At 41.5% G+C, this 19,535-nt stretch overlaps 1 protein-coding gene across 3 annotated transcripts in view; it reads left to right on the forward strand.

The window, feature by feature from the left end:
- Ttn (titin) overlaps positions 1 to 11,509 on the forward strand; it is a 271,046-nt gene extending 259,537 nt beyond the window's left edge. For all 3 annotated transcript variants that reach the window (XM_013512608.1, XM_013512603.1, XM_005373371.2), the window contains 8 exons: positions 98 to 403; positions 765 to 1,358; positions 1,492 to 7,106; positions 7,217 to 7,373; positions 8,323 to 8,987; positions 9,079 to 9,232; positions 9,761 to 10,063; positions 10,198 to 11,509. In XM_013512608.1, the coding sequence (XP_013368062.1) occupies positions 98 to 403; positions 765 to 1,358; positions 1,492 to 7,106; positions 7,217 to 7,373; positions 8,323 to 8,987; positions 9,079 to 9,232; positions 9,761 to 10,063; positions 10,198 to 10,496 (8,093 nt within the window). In that variant the 3' untranslated portion in view covers positions 10,497 to 11,509. The remainder of the gene's footprint in view (positions 1 to 97; positions 404 to 764; positions 1,359 to 1,491; positions 7,107 to 7,216; positions 7,374 to 8,322; positions 8,988 to 9,078; positions 9,233 to 9,760; positions 10,064 to 10,197) is intronic.
- Positions 11,510 to 19,535: the final 8,026 nt, after the last annotated feature.

The raw sequence follows: 19,535 nt of genomic DNA on the forward strand, positions 1-19,535 counted from the left end.
TTTGTCTTCAATGATTTTATTTTTTTAAACAATCTTGGGAAACATAGCAAGTATTGCACTTTCCAACTGTAAACACAATTGTAATTCCTCCCAACAGATAAACCAGACAAACCTACAGGGCCAATTGTGATTGAAGCTCTATTGAAGAACTCTGTGGTGATCAGCTGGAAACCACCTGCCGATGATGGAGGCTCCTGGATCACCAATTATGTGGTGGAGAAATGTGAGGCCAAGGAAGGGGCTGAGTGGCAATTGGTGTCATCAGCTATCTCAGTGACAACCTGTAGAATCGTGAACCTGACTGAAAATGCTGGCTACTATTTCCGGGTATCGGCTCAGAACACCTTTGGCATCAGCGAGCCGCTAGAGGTCGCCTCAGTTGTGATCATTAAGAGTCCATTTGGTAAGTACCACCCGATTTCTCTCTCTTCTGCCTCTTAGCTCATATGGTAAAATTCTGCCTTTACACACAACTTTTTGAATAGAAATAAATTTTGAAAGAAAATAGCAAAGATTCAGATAAAGTACAAAGCCTTTTCTCCTGATTTAGTTGAATGCATATCTAAAAGGGGAAATCTATGCCCTACCCCTTCTTTATAAAGGAATTTTGCATTTGATAAGTCTTTTAGCACAAAGTAGCCATTTTCATTTGTCTAGGATAGCTATTTTCAGTATAACTTTGGAATTAATCTGTTCTTTAAAAATCTTTTTATAAGCTGTCTTATCTACCTCATGACTCAATTTTTTTCCCCCTTTTTTAACAGAAAAGCCAGGTGCTCCTGGAAAACCAACTATTACTGCTATCACAAAAGATTCTTGTGTCGTGGCTTGGAAGCCACCTGCCAGTGATGGAGGTGCAAAGATTAGAAATTACTACCTTGAGAAGCGTGAGAAGAAGCAGAATAAATGGATTTCTGTGACAACAGATGAAATTCGAGAAACTGTCTTCTCTGTGCAAAACCTTATTGAAGGTCTTGAATATGAGTTCCGCGTGAAATGTGAAAACCTAGGTGGGGAAAGTGAATGGAGTGAAATATCAGAACCTGTCACTCCCAAATCTGACATCCCAATTCAGGCACCACACTTTAAAGAGGAACTGAGAAATCTAAATGTAAGATATCAGAGCAACGCTACTTTGGTCTGCAAAGTGACTGGTCATCCGAAACCTGTTGTGAAATGGTACAGACAAGGCAAGGAAATCATTGCCGATGGATTAAAGTACAGGATTCAAGAATTCAAGGGTGGCTACCATCAGCTCATTATTGCAAGTGTCACAGATGATGATGCCACAGTATACCAAGTCAGAGCTACCAACCAAGGAGGATCTGTGTCTGGCACTGCCTCTTTGGATGTGGAAGGTAAAGACAAATCAGTAAACATCAGTTCAGTGTTAGATGACCTATCATTAATTTGGGGAAGACAAATGTTACTCTTAAATAGATACTGTGAGGTGTTGCTAAGTCATATTCTCTCTTTTTTTATTCGATACAGTTCCAGCTAAGATACACTTGCCTAAAAATCTTGAAGGTATGGGAGCAGTTCACGCTCTCCGAGGCGAGGTGGTTAGCATCAAGATCCCTTTCAGTGGCAAACCAGATCCTGTGATTACCTGGCAAAAAGGACAAGATCTCATTGACAATAATGGCCACTACCAAGTTATTGTCACAAGGTCCTTTACATCTCTTGTTTTCTCCAATGGAGTGGAGAGAAAGGATGCTGGTTTCTACGTGGTCTGTGCTAAAAACAGATTTGGGATCGATCAGAAGACAGTTGAATTGGACGTGGCTGATGTTCCTGACCCACCCAGAGGAGTCAAAGTTAGTGATGTTTCACGAGATTCTGCCAACCTAACATGGACAGAGCCAGCTTCTGATGGTGGCAGCAAAATCACCAACTATATTGTTGAAAAATGTGCAACTACTGCAGAAAGATGGATACGTGTAGGACAAGCCCGAGAAACACGCTATACTGTGATCAACTTATTTGGAAAAACAAGTTACCAGTTCCGGGTAATAGCGGAAAATAAGTTTGGCCTGAGCAAGCCTTCTGAGCCTTCTGAGCCAACCATAACCAAAGAAGATAAGACCAGAGCTCTGAACTACGATGAAGAGGTCGATGAAACCAGGGAAGTTACCATGACCAAAGCATCTCACTCTAAAACCAAGGAACTCTATGACAAATATATGATCGCTGAAGATCTTGGGCGTGGTGAGTTTGGAATTGTTCATCGTTGTGTTGAAACATCCTCAAAGAAGACATTCATGGCCAAATTTGTTAAAGTCAAAGGGACTGATCAGGTGTTAGTAAAGAAGGAGATTTCCATTCTAAACATTGCAAGGCACAGAAACATCTTATACCTCCATGAATCATTTGAAAGCATGGAAGAATTAGTTATGATCTTTGAGTTCATATCGGGACTTGACATATTTGAACGCATTAACACAAGTGCTTTTGAACTTAATGAACGAGAAATTGTAAGTTACGTTCGCCAAGTCTGTGAAGCTCTTGAGTTCCTACATAGTCACAGTATTGGACACTTTGACATTAGACCAGAAAATATCATTTACCAAACAAGAAGGAGCTCTGTCATTAAAATAATAGAATTTGGCCAAGCCCGGCAACTGAAACCAGGGGACAACTTCAGGCTTCTCTTCACTGCTCCTGAATACTATGCACCTGAAGTCCACCAGCATGATCTTGTCAGCACAGCCACAGATATGTGGTCACTTGGTACACTGGTATATGTACTGCTGGGTGGTATCAACCCATTCCTGGCTGAAACTAACCAACAGATAATTGAGAATATCATGAATGCTGAGTATACTTTTGATGAAGAAGCATTCAAAGAAATTAGCTTTGAAGCCATGGATTTTGTTGACCGGCTATTAGTGAAAGAAAGAAAATCTCGCATGACAGCATCTGAGGCACTCCAGCACCCATGGCTAAAGCAGAGGATAGAAAATGTCAGTACTAAAGTCATCAGAACATTAAAACACCGGCGCTATTACCACACCCTGATCAAGAAAGACCTCCACATGGTTGTGTCAGCAGCCCGGATTTCCTGTGGTGGTGCTATTAGATCCCAGAGGGGAGTGAATGTCGCTAAAGTTAAAGTAGCACCCATTGAAATTGGCCCGGTTTCTGGGCAGATAATGCATGCAGCTAATGAAGAGGGAGGATATGTCAAATATGTATGCAAAATTGAAAATTATGATCAAGCTACCCAAGTGACCTGGTACTTTGGTGTCAGACAGTTGGAGAACAGTGAGAAATATGAAATCACCTATGAAGATGGTGTGGCCACCATGTACATCAAAGACATCACTAGATTTGATGATGGCACCTACAGATGCAAAGTAGTCAATGACTACGGTGAAGACAGTTCCTATGCAGAGCTGTTTGTTAAAGGCGTGAGAGAAGTTTATGACTATTACTGCCGTAGAAGTGTGAAGAAAATCAAGCGCAGAACAGACACAATGAGACTCCTGGAGAGGCCCCCAGAATTTACCCTGCCTCTCTATAACAAGACAGCTTATGTGGGTGAAAATGTCCGGTTTGGAGTAACTATCACTGTCCACCCAGAGCCTCGTGTAACATGGTATAAATCAGGTCAGAAAATCAAACCAGGTGAAGATGACAAGAAGTATACATTTGAGTCTGACAAAGGTCTTTACCAATTAACAATCAACAGCGTAACTGCAGAAGATGATGCTGAGTATACTGTTGTGGCAAGGAACAAACATGGGGAAGACAGCTGTAAAGCAAAGCTGACTGTAACCCTACACCCACCTCCATCAGAAACTACCCTAAGACCCATGTTCAAACGGCTCCTGGCAAACGCAGAATGCCAGGAAGGCCAAAGCATCTGCTTTGAGATCAGAGTCTCTGGCATTCCCCCACCAACACTAAAATGGGAGAAAGATGGTCAGCCACTGTCCCTTGGGCCTCACATTGAAATCGTCCATGAAGGCTTGGATTATTATGCTTTGCATATCAGGGATACTTTCCCTGAAGACACGGGTTATTATAGAGTCACAGCCACAAATAAAGCTGGATCCACCAGCTGCCAGGCTCACTTACAAGTGGACCGTTTGCGATATGTCAAGCATGAATTTGAGAGCAAGGAGGAGCGCGAACGACATGTACAAAAACAGATCGACAAGACACTAAGAATGGCTGAAATTCTTTCTGGAACTGAGACCGTGGCACTGACGCAGGTAGCCCAGGAGGCTCTGAGAGAAGCTGCCATCTTGTACAAACCAGCTGTCAGCACTAAGACTGTGAAAGGAGAATACCGACTTGAGACAGAAGAAAAGAAGGAGGAGAGGAAATTCCGTATGCCTTATGAAGTACCAGAGCCGCGCAAGTACCAACAAGCCACTGTAGAAGAAGACCAGCGCATCAAGCAGTTCGTGCCTATGTCCGACATGAAATGGTACAAGAAGATCCGTGATCAGTTTGAAATGCCTGGGAAACTTGACAGAATTGTACAGAAAAGACCCAAGCGCATCCGCCTTTCAAGATGGGAACAGTTCTATGTGATGCCTCTTCCTCGCATCACAGATCAATACCGACCCAAGTGGCGCATCCCCAAGCTCTCCCAAGACGATCTGGAAATGGTGCGACCAGCTCGCCGGCGTACTCCTTCTCCCGATTATTACTTTTATTACAGACCTAGGAGACGTTCTCTGGGTGACATGTCAGACGAGGAATTGCTCCTCCCCATTGATGACTACCTAGCCATGAAGAGAACAGAAGAAGAGAGGCTGCGTCTTGAAGAAGAGCTTGAATTAGGCTTCTCGGCTTCACCTCCCAGCCGAAGCCCTCCGCGCTTTGAGCTTTCTAGCCTACGTTACTCTTCACCACAAGCTCACATCAAGGTGGAGGAAAAACGAAAAGACTTCAGGTATTCAACCTATCACGTCCCGACGAAGGAGGAAACAAGTACAAGTTACGCAGAGCTTCAGGAAAGGCACGCCAGGGCCTCCTACCGACAGCCCAAGCAGCGACAGAGAATCATGGCCGAGAAGGAGGATGAGGAGCTGCTCCGGCCAGTGACCACCACCCAGCGTCTCTCAGAATACAGAAGCGAGCTTGACCACATAGCAAAAGAAGAAAAATCTAAAAAGAAGTCAAGACGCCAGAGAGAAGTGACGGAAATAACTGAAATTGAGGAAGAATATGAAATCTCAAGGCGTGCTAAAAGAGAAACATCCTCATCCGTTTCTAGACTGCTGAGACGCCGGCGCTCCCTGTCCCCAACTTACATTGAGCTAATGAGGCCAGTGTCCGAGTTGATCCGATCACGTCCACAACCGGCCGAGGAATATGAAGATGACTTAGAAAGAAGGTCCCCTACTCCAGAGAGAACTCGCCCACGTTCCCCCAGCCCTGTGTCTAGTGAGAGATCACTCTCAAGATTTGAGAGGTCTGCACGATTTGATATCTTTTCCAGGTATGAGTCCATGAAAGCGGCTTTGAAGACCCAGAAGACATCAGAGAGGAAGTATGAAGTTTTGAGCCAGCAACCGTTCACGCTGGACCATGCCCCTCGAATCACACTGAGAATGCGCTCCCACAGGGTGCCAACTGGCCAAAGTACATGCTTCATCTTAAATGTTCAGTCTAAGCCAACTGCAGAGGTTAAATGGTACCATAATGGTGTGGAACTGCAAGAGAGCAGTAAGATTCATTACACTAACACAAGTGGGGTCCTGACCCTGGAAATTCTGGATTGTCATAGTGAAGACAGTGGAACCTACCGTGCTGTATGTACCAACTACAAAGGTGAAGCTTCTGACTATGCGACCCTGGATGTAACCGGAGGTGATTATACCACCTATGCATCCCGGCGCAGAGACGAAGAGGTCCCCAGATCAGTTTTCCCTGAGCTGACAAAAACAGAAGCATATGCGGTTTCATCATTTAAGAAAACGTCTGAGATGGAAGCGTCTTCTTCTATCAGGGAAATGAAATCTGAGATGACAGAGACAAGAGAAAGTCTCACGTCATATGAACACTATGCCGCTGCAGAAATGAAAAGCAGTGCATTAGCAGAAAAGTCAGTGGAAGAAAAATCCACAACCAGAAAGATCAAGACAACACTGGCAGCAAGAATCCTCACGAAACCACGGTCCATAACTGTCCACGAAGGTGAGTCTGCAAGGTTTTCTTGTGATACCGATGGTGAGCCAGTACCAACTGTGACCTGGCTGCGTGCAGGGCACGTGATAAGCACTTCTGCCCGCCACCAGGTGACTACCACAAAGTACAAGTCGACCTTTGAGATATCCTCAGTACAGGCGTCCGATGAAGGCAACTACAGTGTGGTGGTGGAAAACAGCGAAGGGACACAGGAAGCACAATTCACCTTGACTGTCCAAAAAGCCAGGGTCACTGAAAAGGCTGTGACGTCACCACCGAGAGTCAAGTCCCCAGAGCCTCGGGTAAAATCCCCAGAAGCAGCTAAGTCTCCAAAAAGAGTGAAATCTCCAGAACCAGTGACTTCTCCTCCCAAAGCTGTATCACCCACGGAGACAAAGCACACACCAACAGAAAAATCTCAGCAGCTACCGGCCTCTGCCCCACCAAAGATAAGTCGGCCCCTGAAAGCAGAAGCTTCTAAAGACATTGCAAAGCTGACTTGTGCCGTTGAAAGTAGTGTATTATGCGCAAAAGAGGTCACGTGGTATAAAGATGGCAAGAAACTCAAGGAAAATGGACATTTCCAATTTCATTACTCAGCAGATGGTACCTATGAGCTCAAAATTCATAACCTCACAGAATCTGATTGTGGAGAGTATGTCTGTGAGGTTTCTGGTGAAGGTGGAACTTCCAAAACTAGCTTCCAGTTTAAGGGACAGGCCTTTAAGAGCATCCATGAGCAGGTATCAAGCATATCAGAAACTAAGAAATTGGCTCAGAAATCTGCTGAGCCAATAGAAACCAAGAAAACTGAACCAAAAGCTCCAGAACCAATTTCTTCAAAACCAGTAATTGTTACTGAGCTGCAGGATACCACAGTTTCTTCAAACAGCATTGCTAAATTTATAGTTAAAGCCACTGGAGAACCTCAGCCAACTGTCACCTGGACAAAGGATGGAAAGGTAACCAGTTCTTAAATGTGCCTTAACTTGATCTTCTAAAAAAACTAACCTTTCCCCTCATCCCTAACTCCTTATCCCTTTTAATAACTCAAATCACTTACGCTCTGCAGGCTATTACACAAGGAGGTAAATATAAACTCTCTGAAGACAAAGGAGGATTCGTCTTAGAAATTCATAAGACTGAAACTTCTGACAGTGGACTTTACACTTGTACAGTAACAAATTCAGCTGGATCAGTGTCCTCCAGCTGCAAATTGACAATAAAAGGTAGGTTGGCTTTTGCTTTTTTTTTTTTTTTTTTTCTTGAGATAGGGTGTCTCTGTGTAGTTTAGGCTGGCCTTGAACTCACTATGTAGCCCAGGCTGGCCTTGAATGCACAGTGGCCCTTGTGCCAGTGGTGGGCTTACAGGTGTGCACTACCATGCCCAGCTTGGTTCTTAGGTAGTGTTTTTTAGAAAACAATATTAAGGAAAAATTTTAACAACCTCCATTACAGATACATGAGAAATTTTAAAGTAAAACTTTTCTAACTCCAGAACTCCATTTGTAAACAAACACAGTAATACATACCTTTGAAGTTAACACATGCTTTTATATTAGCATGAAAGCATACCTAATTACATGTGGTATTATATATAATTCCACAAGCAAGCCCCTGCTCCCAGGAATATTTAAAAAAAAGTCAGACAAATATACAAAGTGGTACTGCTTCCCTAAACCTTTATTTTTGCTGTTTTTCCAAAACAGCATGAAGTTAAAGTTACTTGTTTTCTCAATTAAAATTAGTTCAATTTCACTGTTTTCTCAATTAAAATTAGTTCAATTTCACCTCAATCTTCTAAAAGAAATTTTAATTTTTTAGTTATTCGAAGTCTCTTAAATCCATACGTCTCCTAAATTTTTTGACTATTCTTTTCAAGACAGTTTTGTTATATCATAAAAATTATCTTCAGTTTGTTTTAAGGCAACTTTACACTCATCTCAAAACTCATCTCCATCACTTCTCAGCCTTTTGGGTTATATCAAGTGTAAAAGTCACCTCCAAAGTTTTCCAAGATTGAAACAGGCAGAATTGATGTTACCTGTGCTGCACATGGAAGCTGACATTTTTCTTTGACTCTACACAATATTATATATCTTATAGGTATATAATATAAGATAAAGTGTGGGAAGTCTCTTTCCAATTAAGTTTGCCTTACAGAGGTTTCTTTTTTAGCTGCAAAAGACAGCGAGGCACAGAAAGTATCTACACAAAAGACCTCTGAAATCACATCTCAGAAGAAGGCAGTTGTCCAAGAGGAAATCTCACAAAAGGCCCTAATTTCTGAAGAAGTCAAGATATCAGAGGTGAAATCTCAAGAAAAGTTAGCCCTCAAAGAGGAAGTCAAGAAATCAGCAGCAATCTCCCTGGAAAAATCCATCGTCCATGAAGAAGTCACTAAATCATCACAGGCATCAGAAGAGATCAGAACTCAAGCTGAGATTAAAGCATTTTCTACTCAGATGAGCATAACTGATGGCCAGAAAGTGACTTTAAAAGCCAACATTGCTGGCGCCACTGACGTGAAATGGGTACTAAATGGAGTAGAGCTTACTAACTCTGAGGAGTACAGATACGGTGTCTCAGGCAGTGATCAGACCCTCACCATCAAGCAAGTCAGTCACAGAGACGAAGGAGTCCTCACCTGCATAGGCAAAACCAGCGAAGGAATTGTGAAGTGTCAGTATGACCTGACCCTGAGCAAAGAACTCTCTGATGCTCCAGCCTTCATCTCACAGCCCAGATCTCAAAATATTAATGAAGGACAAAACGTTCTCTTTTCTTGTGAAATCAGTGGGGAGCCATCCCCTGAAATTGAATGGTTTAAAAACAACCTGCCAGTAAGTTAAATTATGAACATACCATTAAAGACAAATTTTAAACACCACGTCTACTGCTGAACATAAATGCTTTTTATTCCTTTCATTTTAGATTTCTGTTTCTTCAAATGTCAGCGTAAGCCGCTCCAGAAATGTATATACACTTGAAATCCGAAATGCATCAGTAAGTGACAGTGGAAAATACACAATTAAGGCCAAAAACTTCCGTGGCCAGTGTTCAGCTACAGCTTCCTTAACAGTCATTCGTAAGTATATCTTTGCCATCTTCCTTACTGGTTTAAGACCTTTGTGTGTGTGCGCATGTGTGCCAGGGCGCGCGTGTGTGTAGGGGTGCCTGGCATGTCTTTTCAGCACAGAAAACTCAGAAATCTCACTCCATGTGTAAGAACAGGCCTCCTTCATGAATTCATCCTTACAGTCAGTTTCTTTACAGCTAAACAGAGCCTTGGATAAGTTAAATTTCAAAGTAAAGCTACCAACTGCCCTGTAGTCCTTTTAGAATGTATGATATCTTGATCACTTTCAATATGACTAATCATTTTTCTCCTAGTGATTCCTAGTACTTCCATGTAATATAATGGTAGAAATATAAGGATGCGTTTCTTGGAGACATTGAACTAGCTCTTGACAAATGTATGTATCTGTGTATCTGCTTATGCTGCAACAGCACATTATTTGGGTTGTTTTTATGTATGCTTCTGCAAGCCAACATCAGATGTCACCAACTAACCAAATGTCATTGATGTTCACTGTGTATCTGCTATGCTCCACAGCTCTAGTCGAAGAACCTCCCAAAGAGGTAGTATTGAGGACAAGTGGTGACATGAGCTTGCAAGGAAGCTTCTCGTCTCAGTCAGTCCAAATGTCTGCCTCTAAGCAGGAGGCCTCCTTCAGCAGTTTCAGCAGCAGCAGCACTAGCAGCATGAGTGAAATGAAATTTGCAAGCATGTCTGCCCAAAGCATGTCCTCCATGCAAGAGTCCTTTGTAGAAATGAGTTCCAGCAGTTTTATGGGAAAATCTAGTATGACACAACTGGAAAGCTCAACAAGTAGAATGCTTAAAGCAGGCGTAAGAGGTGAGCAATAAAATTACTGGTAGAGGTAGACATGCCAAGTAGTGCGGTAGAGTCTTTAGTACATATAATTCAGTAGAGAGAAAATCATTATTTTTCCAGTGATCCTAAAACTTTGTTGTCATTGTTCTGTAAAGGATCTCCACCTAAAATCGAAGCTCTTCCCTCTGACATCAGCATTGATGAAGGCAAAGTTCTAACAGTAGCCTGTGCTTTTACGGGGGAGCCTACCCCAGAAATAACATGGTCCTGTGGTGGAAGAAAAATTCAAAACCAAGAACAACAAGGCAGATTCCACATTGAAAACACAGACGACTTAACAACCTTGATCATCATGGACGTACAGAAACAAGATGGAGGACTTTATACCCTAAGCTTAGGGAATGAATTTGGATCTGACTCCGCCACTGTGAATATAAATATTCGCTCCATGTAAGGGCCTGTGCCCTTATACTCTACACTCATTCTTAACTTTACACAAATGATTCACATGGACTAATCTTTCTGATCTGTAAATATTTTTTAAAACGTAGTTTTGTATCCACCTAAATGAGTCAAAGTTTAAAAACAAGCATTTCAATCTTTTCATAATTATTGACCTCAGAATACATTTGCTAATGACATGTACATACTGTATATAGCCGGATTAACGGTTATAAAGTTTTGTACCATTTATTTTATGACATTTTACAATGTAACTTTTGAAACTAACTATTGGCAGGAGAAAGTTTCTTAGGGAATGAATACCCTGCTCAATACTGTATCAATCTTTGTGCCTCAACATACTGTTGATGTCTAAGTATGCCTCAATGGGTCGAGAAATTCCCCATTGAAGATGTCCTGTCCACCTTAAAGATGATGATACCGCACATGTCACCTGATGTGTGCGCCAATACCTATGAATCAGAAATGTAAGGCATTGGTGATGTTTGCATTTACCCTCCTGTAAGCAACACTTTAACGTCTTACATTTTCTCTGATTGTGTCACACTTAAAATTATGACTTAAATATTACCAGAGCAGAGTGTAACGGCCAACACTTTGTTCGCTCATTGTACACTGTCTCTGACATAAAGAATGCCTGGATAACTTGGAAAAGTACCATCTCCTGGCCATCCCCTCATTTAACCAAGCTATCCAAGTATTCCTATGCCAGAGCAGTGCCAACTCCTGGAGGTCCCGGTGCAGCCAATGCCTCTGTGTGGTAGCTCTAAATTTAAATTACACATGAAACACCGGGCAACTAAGCAGTGAGCCACAGCTTAAAAAAAAAAAAAAATACACAACATCAAAATAAAGCTGTTGTTAAGTTAAAAACAATACCACCAACTGCCCAAAATGTCAATTTGATGTAGTTTTCATGCAGGTATAAATTTAATTGTTAGTTATAATTGTTGGACCTCCTTGAGCTAGTAACAACAAAATAAAGCAAGCTATCTGCACCTCAAATGTGTGTTTGGTTGTTTTCTATGAGATTATGGGATAGGGAAGCATGTAGTTCCATATGTTACATAAAAGATCACAGCTAAGATAAAGCAATGCAATGATAGACCCAAGCAATAGCCTGGGTTACTAACCTTTTATTAACACATTTCACACAAATAAGATAAAGACATACAAGCCCACATGTTTTGTTTTTTTTTGGTATCAGAAATTGAACTCATGACCTCATGCTTGCCAGGCAGGCACTGTGCTGCTGAGCTATATTCTCAGCTCTTTTTAAACTTTATTTTTCATTAGTGCCTATTTGTCATACATATTGATCACACTTATCATAGGGCATTTGTACCTGTACATGATATATCTTGATTCTTTTTTCACCCATTCCCCTTCCAACTTACAAAAGCTTTCTTGTCCATTTTCTTCCTTCCCTCCCTTTCCCCCTCCCCTTGTGTTCCCCTTCCAATTTGAACATTATCTTCTTTTAAGCAAATTTTTAATCATGGTGGGTAGATTCAGCAATTTTGTTTTAAAAACCTAGGCAGACTTCTTAAATTTATCCTTAAAAATTTGTCTCCTAAACTTATTGAGAAAAACAGTTTTATGGGAGCCAATTCAACCAAATCCAAAGACAGTGATCCTCTGCAATTCACAGTATTTTCTGCAAGACACCACACGGAACAATGCAAAAACCCATAAGATGATATGGCTCCTGTCTGCCTGAGAGGGTAGTGAACAGAAAATGACAGCCTCCAGGGGAAATGGTCAGTTGGGCAACTAACTCCATACTGACCACTGCAGCTCCAAATTGAGAATAAAAGCCCTCAGTATGAAAGAGTTGATTTTAAATAATTCTACCTTTTTTAAAACAACTGATAAATACTTGGATATAAAATAGTGCCATAAAAATCAGTATGGTATTTGCCCACCTCGACTAGCTAGTAACTATTAACCCATGAAATTGATTGTCTAAATTGACTTCCTTAATATAGTTCCAAGTGGCCAAAGCTGAAGCAAACATACTGTCGATATTTATTCTCCAAAGACAGCTCTTGGGTCCTCATTAACTTATTCAGCAAGTTTTCTTCAGACAGATTCCCTAAAGGTAGACCCCACATCCTTGTCCTAGCTGGGAGTCTTGAGTCAATTGGTTAGCAGGCCCACAGGTGTGCCCATACCTACTCACCTGGGAGGTAACTATTCAGTAATAAAGACAGGGATTCTGGTCCCAATGACTTCTTCGAGGAAAAAGGAAGTGGAGGAAGCAGGCAGAGCAGAGGAGGAAGACGAAGCAAGAAAGTGGTGTCAGCAGGAGCCTCTACCTGATCCCACAGGGAACATGAGTCCTACCACAGAGCTGGTTCTGGCAAGGAGCACGGGAGGTTCCCTTCTGTGCCTTTTACCAGTCAGCTACAAGCGCTACAGCGTTGAATTAGGGGGTAGGTGGGCAGAGGAGGGAAAGCACCTCCTGGGGGAGCCCCACTGACTGGGTAGGGCAATCCTCCTTCCTACTGGGCAGCTAAACGGCCAACACTCCAGAAACGGGGACAAAGGGCAGGGTGCGCATACCCTGGAGAATCGGGACAGCCAACAGCATCCACTAAGCCAGCTGCAATGCCTGTTTTCTTCAAACAGCGCCAGGTCTGACGAGGTGGTTTCCTGAGGATGTCCTCCCAGCACTGATGTGTTCCTATTCCTGCATTTTCTAGGTGTGTCTGATATGCAGGAGGTGTGGACAAGAATGCCAAAGCTGAAGGCAGGGCCTAACCTTTCCCACAGTTGCAGCTCCCGAGGGCCCGAGAACCCTTTCTAAGGTTTTCCAGCCAGCATTTTTACACTTAACCTCCACCCCTTAAAAAAGAAACATACAAAAAAACACTCCCAGCCACAAAGGCAGATTCCTGCTCCACAGCGCCCTATATCTGCCACTTTCACCAAGCCCTGCACCATCCTGTCATTTCCAAACCACACCAGCTCTTGTCTGGCCATAGCAGGGAGCGGCGGAGCGTGCAAACCCACAGCACTCCACTGGTTCCACCCTTCCAGCCCTACCAGCAGTCCTCCTCGTCACTCTGCCACTCTTTCCCTAAATCCTTTCCCTGTCTAGTTTATAAACCCTACATCCTGGCTACACAAGCAGAATAATGTTGGAATCACACAGCTGCATTTAAAACCCTGAGTGCTGAGCTCAAATCCAAGAACTGCTACTATTTACTAACTTGGGTGACCTGGCATAGGTTACTAAACTCCAATCCTTGATGTTCTCATCCATAAAGTGAGAATAACAGCAATCACACAGGATTGTTGTGAAGATTAGACAAGTTACTATTACATACAAAACTTACAGCAGTGCTTAGGATGACAACCAGTAAATGCTAGCTCTTCACTGTATTAGGGATCACACGCAGAATACTGAAGTTAGACTGTTAGGCAGGGAAGCAGCACATTAGAGCAGACCTAGCATATCTCTCACTGATGCTCAGTGGATGTTGGAACGAAGCATCACTACCTGGATGGTTTATATGAGAAATTGACACACAGTTGTGGAGGCTCAAAGTCCAAACTCAAGGAGTGGGCTGGGCTGGTTCCTACCGAGCAACAGAGGAAAGCATTTGTCCCAAGTCCCTCTCTATAGGGATCTTTGTGTCTGTGGCATTCTTTCTGTACACATTTCTGTGACCAAATATCCCTTTTTAGAACACTAGCCATAATAGATTAGAACCCATGCTAACATCTCACTCTCACTTAATTACCCCTGCGAAGACCCTATATCCAATAAAGTTCACATCCCGAGGTAGTGGAGGTTGAGTCCAGCCTATCTTTTAAGGAGAGACATTATAACACTAGATATGAAAGGCACAGAACACACTTTTATATGAAATATTTCAGTGGAATTTCTCAAAATATAAATTATCTCCACCCAGCAATATTGATTATATAGATGAACCAGGTAGCATCAACCAGAAATTACCAGTAAAATATCAGGATACATCTAGTTTCCACAGTAGCTTCTAAGAATGTTTTGTGATTGTGCTCCAAGAACATAATGTGTAATTTGGTTTACTCCAAATGTAATTTATAAGAGATTCAGGCAGAGAAACTCAGTCTTTGCACTGTATTATGAGAAAACAGTGTCTGCAAGATAAACAGAAAGAACTGGGCAATAGACTAGCCCATGGTTTTTATCTTAAGCTCATAAAATGAGAAAATTAGTTTTATTCTTATAGGTATCTCTGGGTCAGTACTGCACTCCTCAAGATGCTAAGCCATCTGAGAAATTCCTGTACAGTTTCTCCTAAAAAAGAACCCCACTTTAGAAATCTGAGTGGACTATGGTGCTCAAAATTCCTCTCCTGCAGCAGGAGAAGCTGTGTTACTGCACCTGGGTAAGACACTTCCCAAACCAGGCACTCCTGTACCAAGTGCGCCTCAAGGAAAATGCTTCTTACTGGGGTAAGACAGGTACAAATTCCGAGTCAAAGGGAGAGAAGTCTCTAGGGATGTTAACTGGACTCTAACAGTCAGCTTCAGGGAGAAACAAGTTCTCCTGCAAATGCCACACATAAATGAAGTCAGCTTTTTGTTGGCAGCTGGCAGCTCTGAGACCACTGCAATCTGCTGTCCCTCAGGTGAGGGCCACAGGTACTCCTTATTCCCCAGCTGCTGAGTAACTCGGTCCCCACCTACAAGCGAGGTCAGCTGCCTCTCCTCTACTTTCACTTACCAGCTTAGAACTCAAAGCAGCTGGAGACCCTTGGGCCAAAACAGAACAGAAGCTGAGGTGCTATGTCCTAAGGAAGAGGAGGACCACCAAGGAGAAGACTGTGACCTCTGATGGAGATAGCTACTAGAAGGAAAGCTGCAGGTGAAGAACATACCCAAAGCCATGCTCAGCTGCAGACCTGGAAAGTCAGGTCTGTGCCCATGTGATCTTGGCACCACTTTATGACAACAAAACACCAAACCCATTAGGTGAAAGTGCCTGTTCTGGGAAGAGAGACCTGCTCCATCTTGAAGGTCATTGTTTTTCCAGGGCAGGGTCAACAGCAGAATTTCTTCAGGTCATTCCCTACAAAAAAGGGGCCTTGCTTCCAGTCGTCAGTTTGTCAGGTTCAGAAATACTGAACCCTTCACTGGTGTCTGCAACAGAGGGAGCAAACAGGCTGCTTACCTGACCCAGTAAATCATGGAAGGGGCTGCAGAGGAGGGGAACAGAAGTAAAAACAGAAAAGTATCTTTTCCTTTTTCAAGAAAGTAGCTGGACAGAAAAGTCTGCCTGGGTTGGGGGACAACTAAGACAGAGGCGGCCAGCTGAGAACTCATAGAAAATTTAAGCCATGGTACTGTCACCATGATAAGGCAGGTTTCCTGAGTACTGGGGCTGAGTGGACATTCCAGGGAACAGAGGATTCTGTTTTATTCATTTCAACGTAAGACTAGGACGACTTGTTTTTAACTTGAAAAGCAATTTCTCTTTCAAAGATTTCTCAGTTAAGTACCCTTGTGAGGACTGCATTTCTTACTCTTCCTCAATGTAAGGCAGCTGAGGGAAGGGATTAAAGAGCACTGCCATCAGCCTGGCAGCTGTTCTCTTAGCTCCTTTCTCCTGCTCCATCTCAGGGAAGAGGGGAGTGCTGGTGACAGAGGTCATTTCCTCCACACCCGCTACAGATCAGGGAATCACCTCTAGCTCCCCAACCTGCTGACGTGAGCATCCAGTACTTGTTTCATTTCCAAAGCTGGATGACAATGTCAAGATTTGTGTGCGAGATCTACATTTACCCTAACGCTACCTCCTGCGGAGTTTCTCAAACTTGAATCACCAGAGGAGCTTGTGAAAATGCAGAAGCTGGTTCAGTAGATCACAATGGGGCCTGAGATTCTGCGTTTCTAACCAACTGCCAAATGAAGCAGATGTTGCTGATTCTGACTGTGACAGTGAAGACCTGGAAAAGTGTCTGACTTTTCAAGCCCTTTGATGATGGCTCCAAACTTTAATAAGACAGATGTATGGAGATGAGATAGATCTCTGTATACATATCTATAGGTACATAGGCTCACAATGTACATACACACACACACACACACAACCTCATCTTAAAGATCAGGAGTAGGAGTTTCCATCCAGCTCAAAGGTGCTCGACTAGGTTACCCACTGGAATTACTGGGGAATTAAAAATACTGATGACTGATTGCTCTCCCAGAGGTTCCACTGTAGATGTTTAGGAACAAACTAGAATCAAGAAATTTAAATGTACCCCCATTTAAATGCTTTAACGATCACCTTGCTTGTCGAGCCAATTTCCATCTAGACATATAAGGTCATCTAATTCATGTTTTCAGTTGAAGGTTAGCTATTACTTCTCCTAATACCTACTCTCACACTGCAGCACTAACATTAACCTAGCCAGTCAGTTTTGTATTTAGGTATGTGGCAAATCAGTGTCATCTTTTTGAAGGTAAAGAGTCACCCTTTGATAAACTGTTAGAATATGCTGTACTTAATGGTTGTTTTAATAACATGGTAAATTTATTGAACATTTTCCCCTACACTGTTCAGATGGCTCAGTTTTATTGAATTTATAAAATTACTACAATACTTGAAACAAGCAGAATGTTCACACAAAAACATGAGTATACACCTTTTATAATTTGGAAGAGAAAAAAATACTCACAAAATTATACATATATTTTTAAATGAAAATTTCTTTCCCCTTGGAAATAGAAATCCTATTCTGAAGATGTTTCAAAATTAAAGTGCTTAGTTATATCAACCTATATCCATATTTGCTATTAGGTTACTAAGTTTATTTAGTGACTAGCTCTTCCACCAATTCAAATATTTCTAGTTTATCTTCCAAAGTTACAAAACTTTATTTAAATACCTACAAACTCTTGTTGCAGTAACTGTTACAGGTATTACTTACAACTAACCAAAACTAAAGACATTTAAAAGGCAAAAATACATATGTTCTTAATACTATTTATATACACAAAAAAATATTTTAAAGCAATCAGAAAACTGCCTAATGTTTGCTTATTTATGCTTAGGTTAAAATAATGTTTGATGTGTAAGTGTGAATAATAAATATTAGTTATTACTGGAAATACTAATTAACTGGAAAAAAGTAAAAATTGGGGAAAACTAATTATAGTGAAAATAGTCAATTTATTTAAACTATTATGCTATTAAGCAATGAGTTTTAACTGCACTTAAAAATTAGAAATTAACAAAATGTTAAAACTTTAGGAAGAAAGACAAATATTAGTACAATAGCATTTAGTAAGTCACTAGTGAATAATTGACTAAGGAAATTTTTTTAAAAGAGGGAAACAAATATCTAAACAATCATAAACAGCTAACAGCCAATTTGGACCTGGCACCATGCCCAAATCATTCTTTTCTTTTCCAAAAGAATACACCATATGAGATACTGAGAAAGCCTTTTGGGGAAGCTCTGTAAGTATCAATCAAAACTGCAGAAAAAATACACAGAATAAAAAAGGAAAGGTAGAGTGGGAAAAGTTCATACAACTTTCTTTTTGGCTAGTTATGGATAATATTGGAAAGTACTTAGAAATCTACTCTTGAGATGTAACCCTGATTTTCTACAGGCTCTTCAAAGCAGGTAGAAAGGAAAATTGAGCTAAATACCGAGAATTCTGAAAACTAAAGACAAAAAATCTCACATAGATTAAAAAAACAAACCAAAAAAACCTTTTCTATACAGCAAATAACTAATGGACTTGCACTACTATTAAAAGCATCAGCTATAACTACCCACTACTGCCATATCCCACCCCCCAAAAGAAAGAAAAACAAGTTAAATCTCCAAAACTGACAGATTCAAACATTAATTATAGAAGAGGAAGCTATATATCCCCCAAAAAGGCCATTATGAGGCCACAAATTGATGAGTCATCGTTAGTTTGCCAGGCTTCGAGATTCAAGTAACACTCAAAGACACTGTGTGACCAACGTGGTCTACTTCACAAAAAGCTGCAACGTGTGCATTCTGCTCCCCAAACTCATGGCCTGTATTAATAAAACAGCAAGGAGAAATCTCTGAAGAGGTCTGCTACTTCAGCACAACCACAAATAACGAACACTCTTCTTTCCAACGATGACTAACGGTGACCTAAGCACAAAAGGTGAGTTATGCAAAGCACTGACACGCCACTGAATTTCATTTACTAAATCTGTACTTTTAAAAAAATTGGCACTCTGTCAAGGTTGCAAAGATCTTCAGATTCTTAAGGCACTACCAGTCAATGAATGATACATATTATTTACATATGCACACACACTTGGCCTCAATAAGGAGATTATGGGCTGTGTTAGTCTATATTTTTAAACATGCATATGTTTAAGTTCATCCTAGTGCAAGAGTGGAAACTGAACACAGGGAATCAGTCATGAGTTGTTAAAGTCTAGCAAAGTCAGACCTCAATCATTGCCCTATACTGTCTAGCTAGGTTTCTTTGCTGTCACTCCCAACACATGCTGACATTCATCAAGGAGGCACATCACTCTCTGCTAACCCTAGCTTCTAAGAATCCCCAGGATTCACAACTAACTAATGCTGGCAAGGAAAGGGGGGGAAATTCACCATACATGGTCACAGCGCTAAACCACGGGTATTTATTGCCACACTTTTCTCTAGCCAATCACTGTGAAACAAGAGAACAAGAAATAATAAAGCTAAATGAGAATGGGTTCTGAGGCCTTCCCCAAGATGGGGAACAAAGAACAGGGGTATGCACAACTGCCTGAGTTAATTCTGAAGGAATTCTGAAATATTTTAAAAACTTAGTAACTACAAATACCACGAGAAAGAGGCAGAGGAGAGAAATATGTCATTCAATTCAAGTAAAAAGTTTAATTCTGATATTTAAAAGGTATTCATTGTTCGCTCATTTACCACATAGATTTGCCACATCAAAGTGTTTAATTAGACAGACATGTATATATTTGCTAAAAAAACTGGATGCTTACCTTTATCTCTAGGTCACATTTTAGATTGTTGCTAAAGAA

This window comes from Chinchilla lanigera, unplaced genomic scaffold, assembly GCF_000276665.1.
Source record: "Chinchilla lanigera isolate Chin_1 unplaced genomic scaffold, ChiLan1.0 scaffold00002, whole genome shotgun sequence".
Taxonomy (NCBI): Eukaryota; Metazoa; Chordata; class Mammalia; order Rodentia; family Chinchillidae; genus Chinchilla; species Chinchilla lanigera.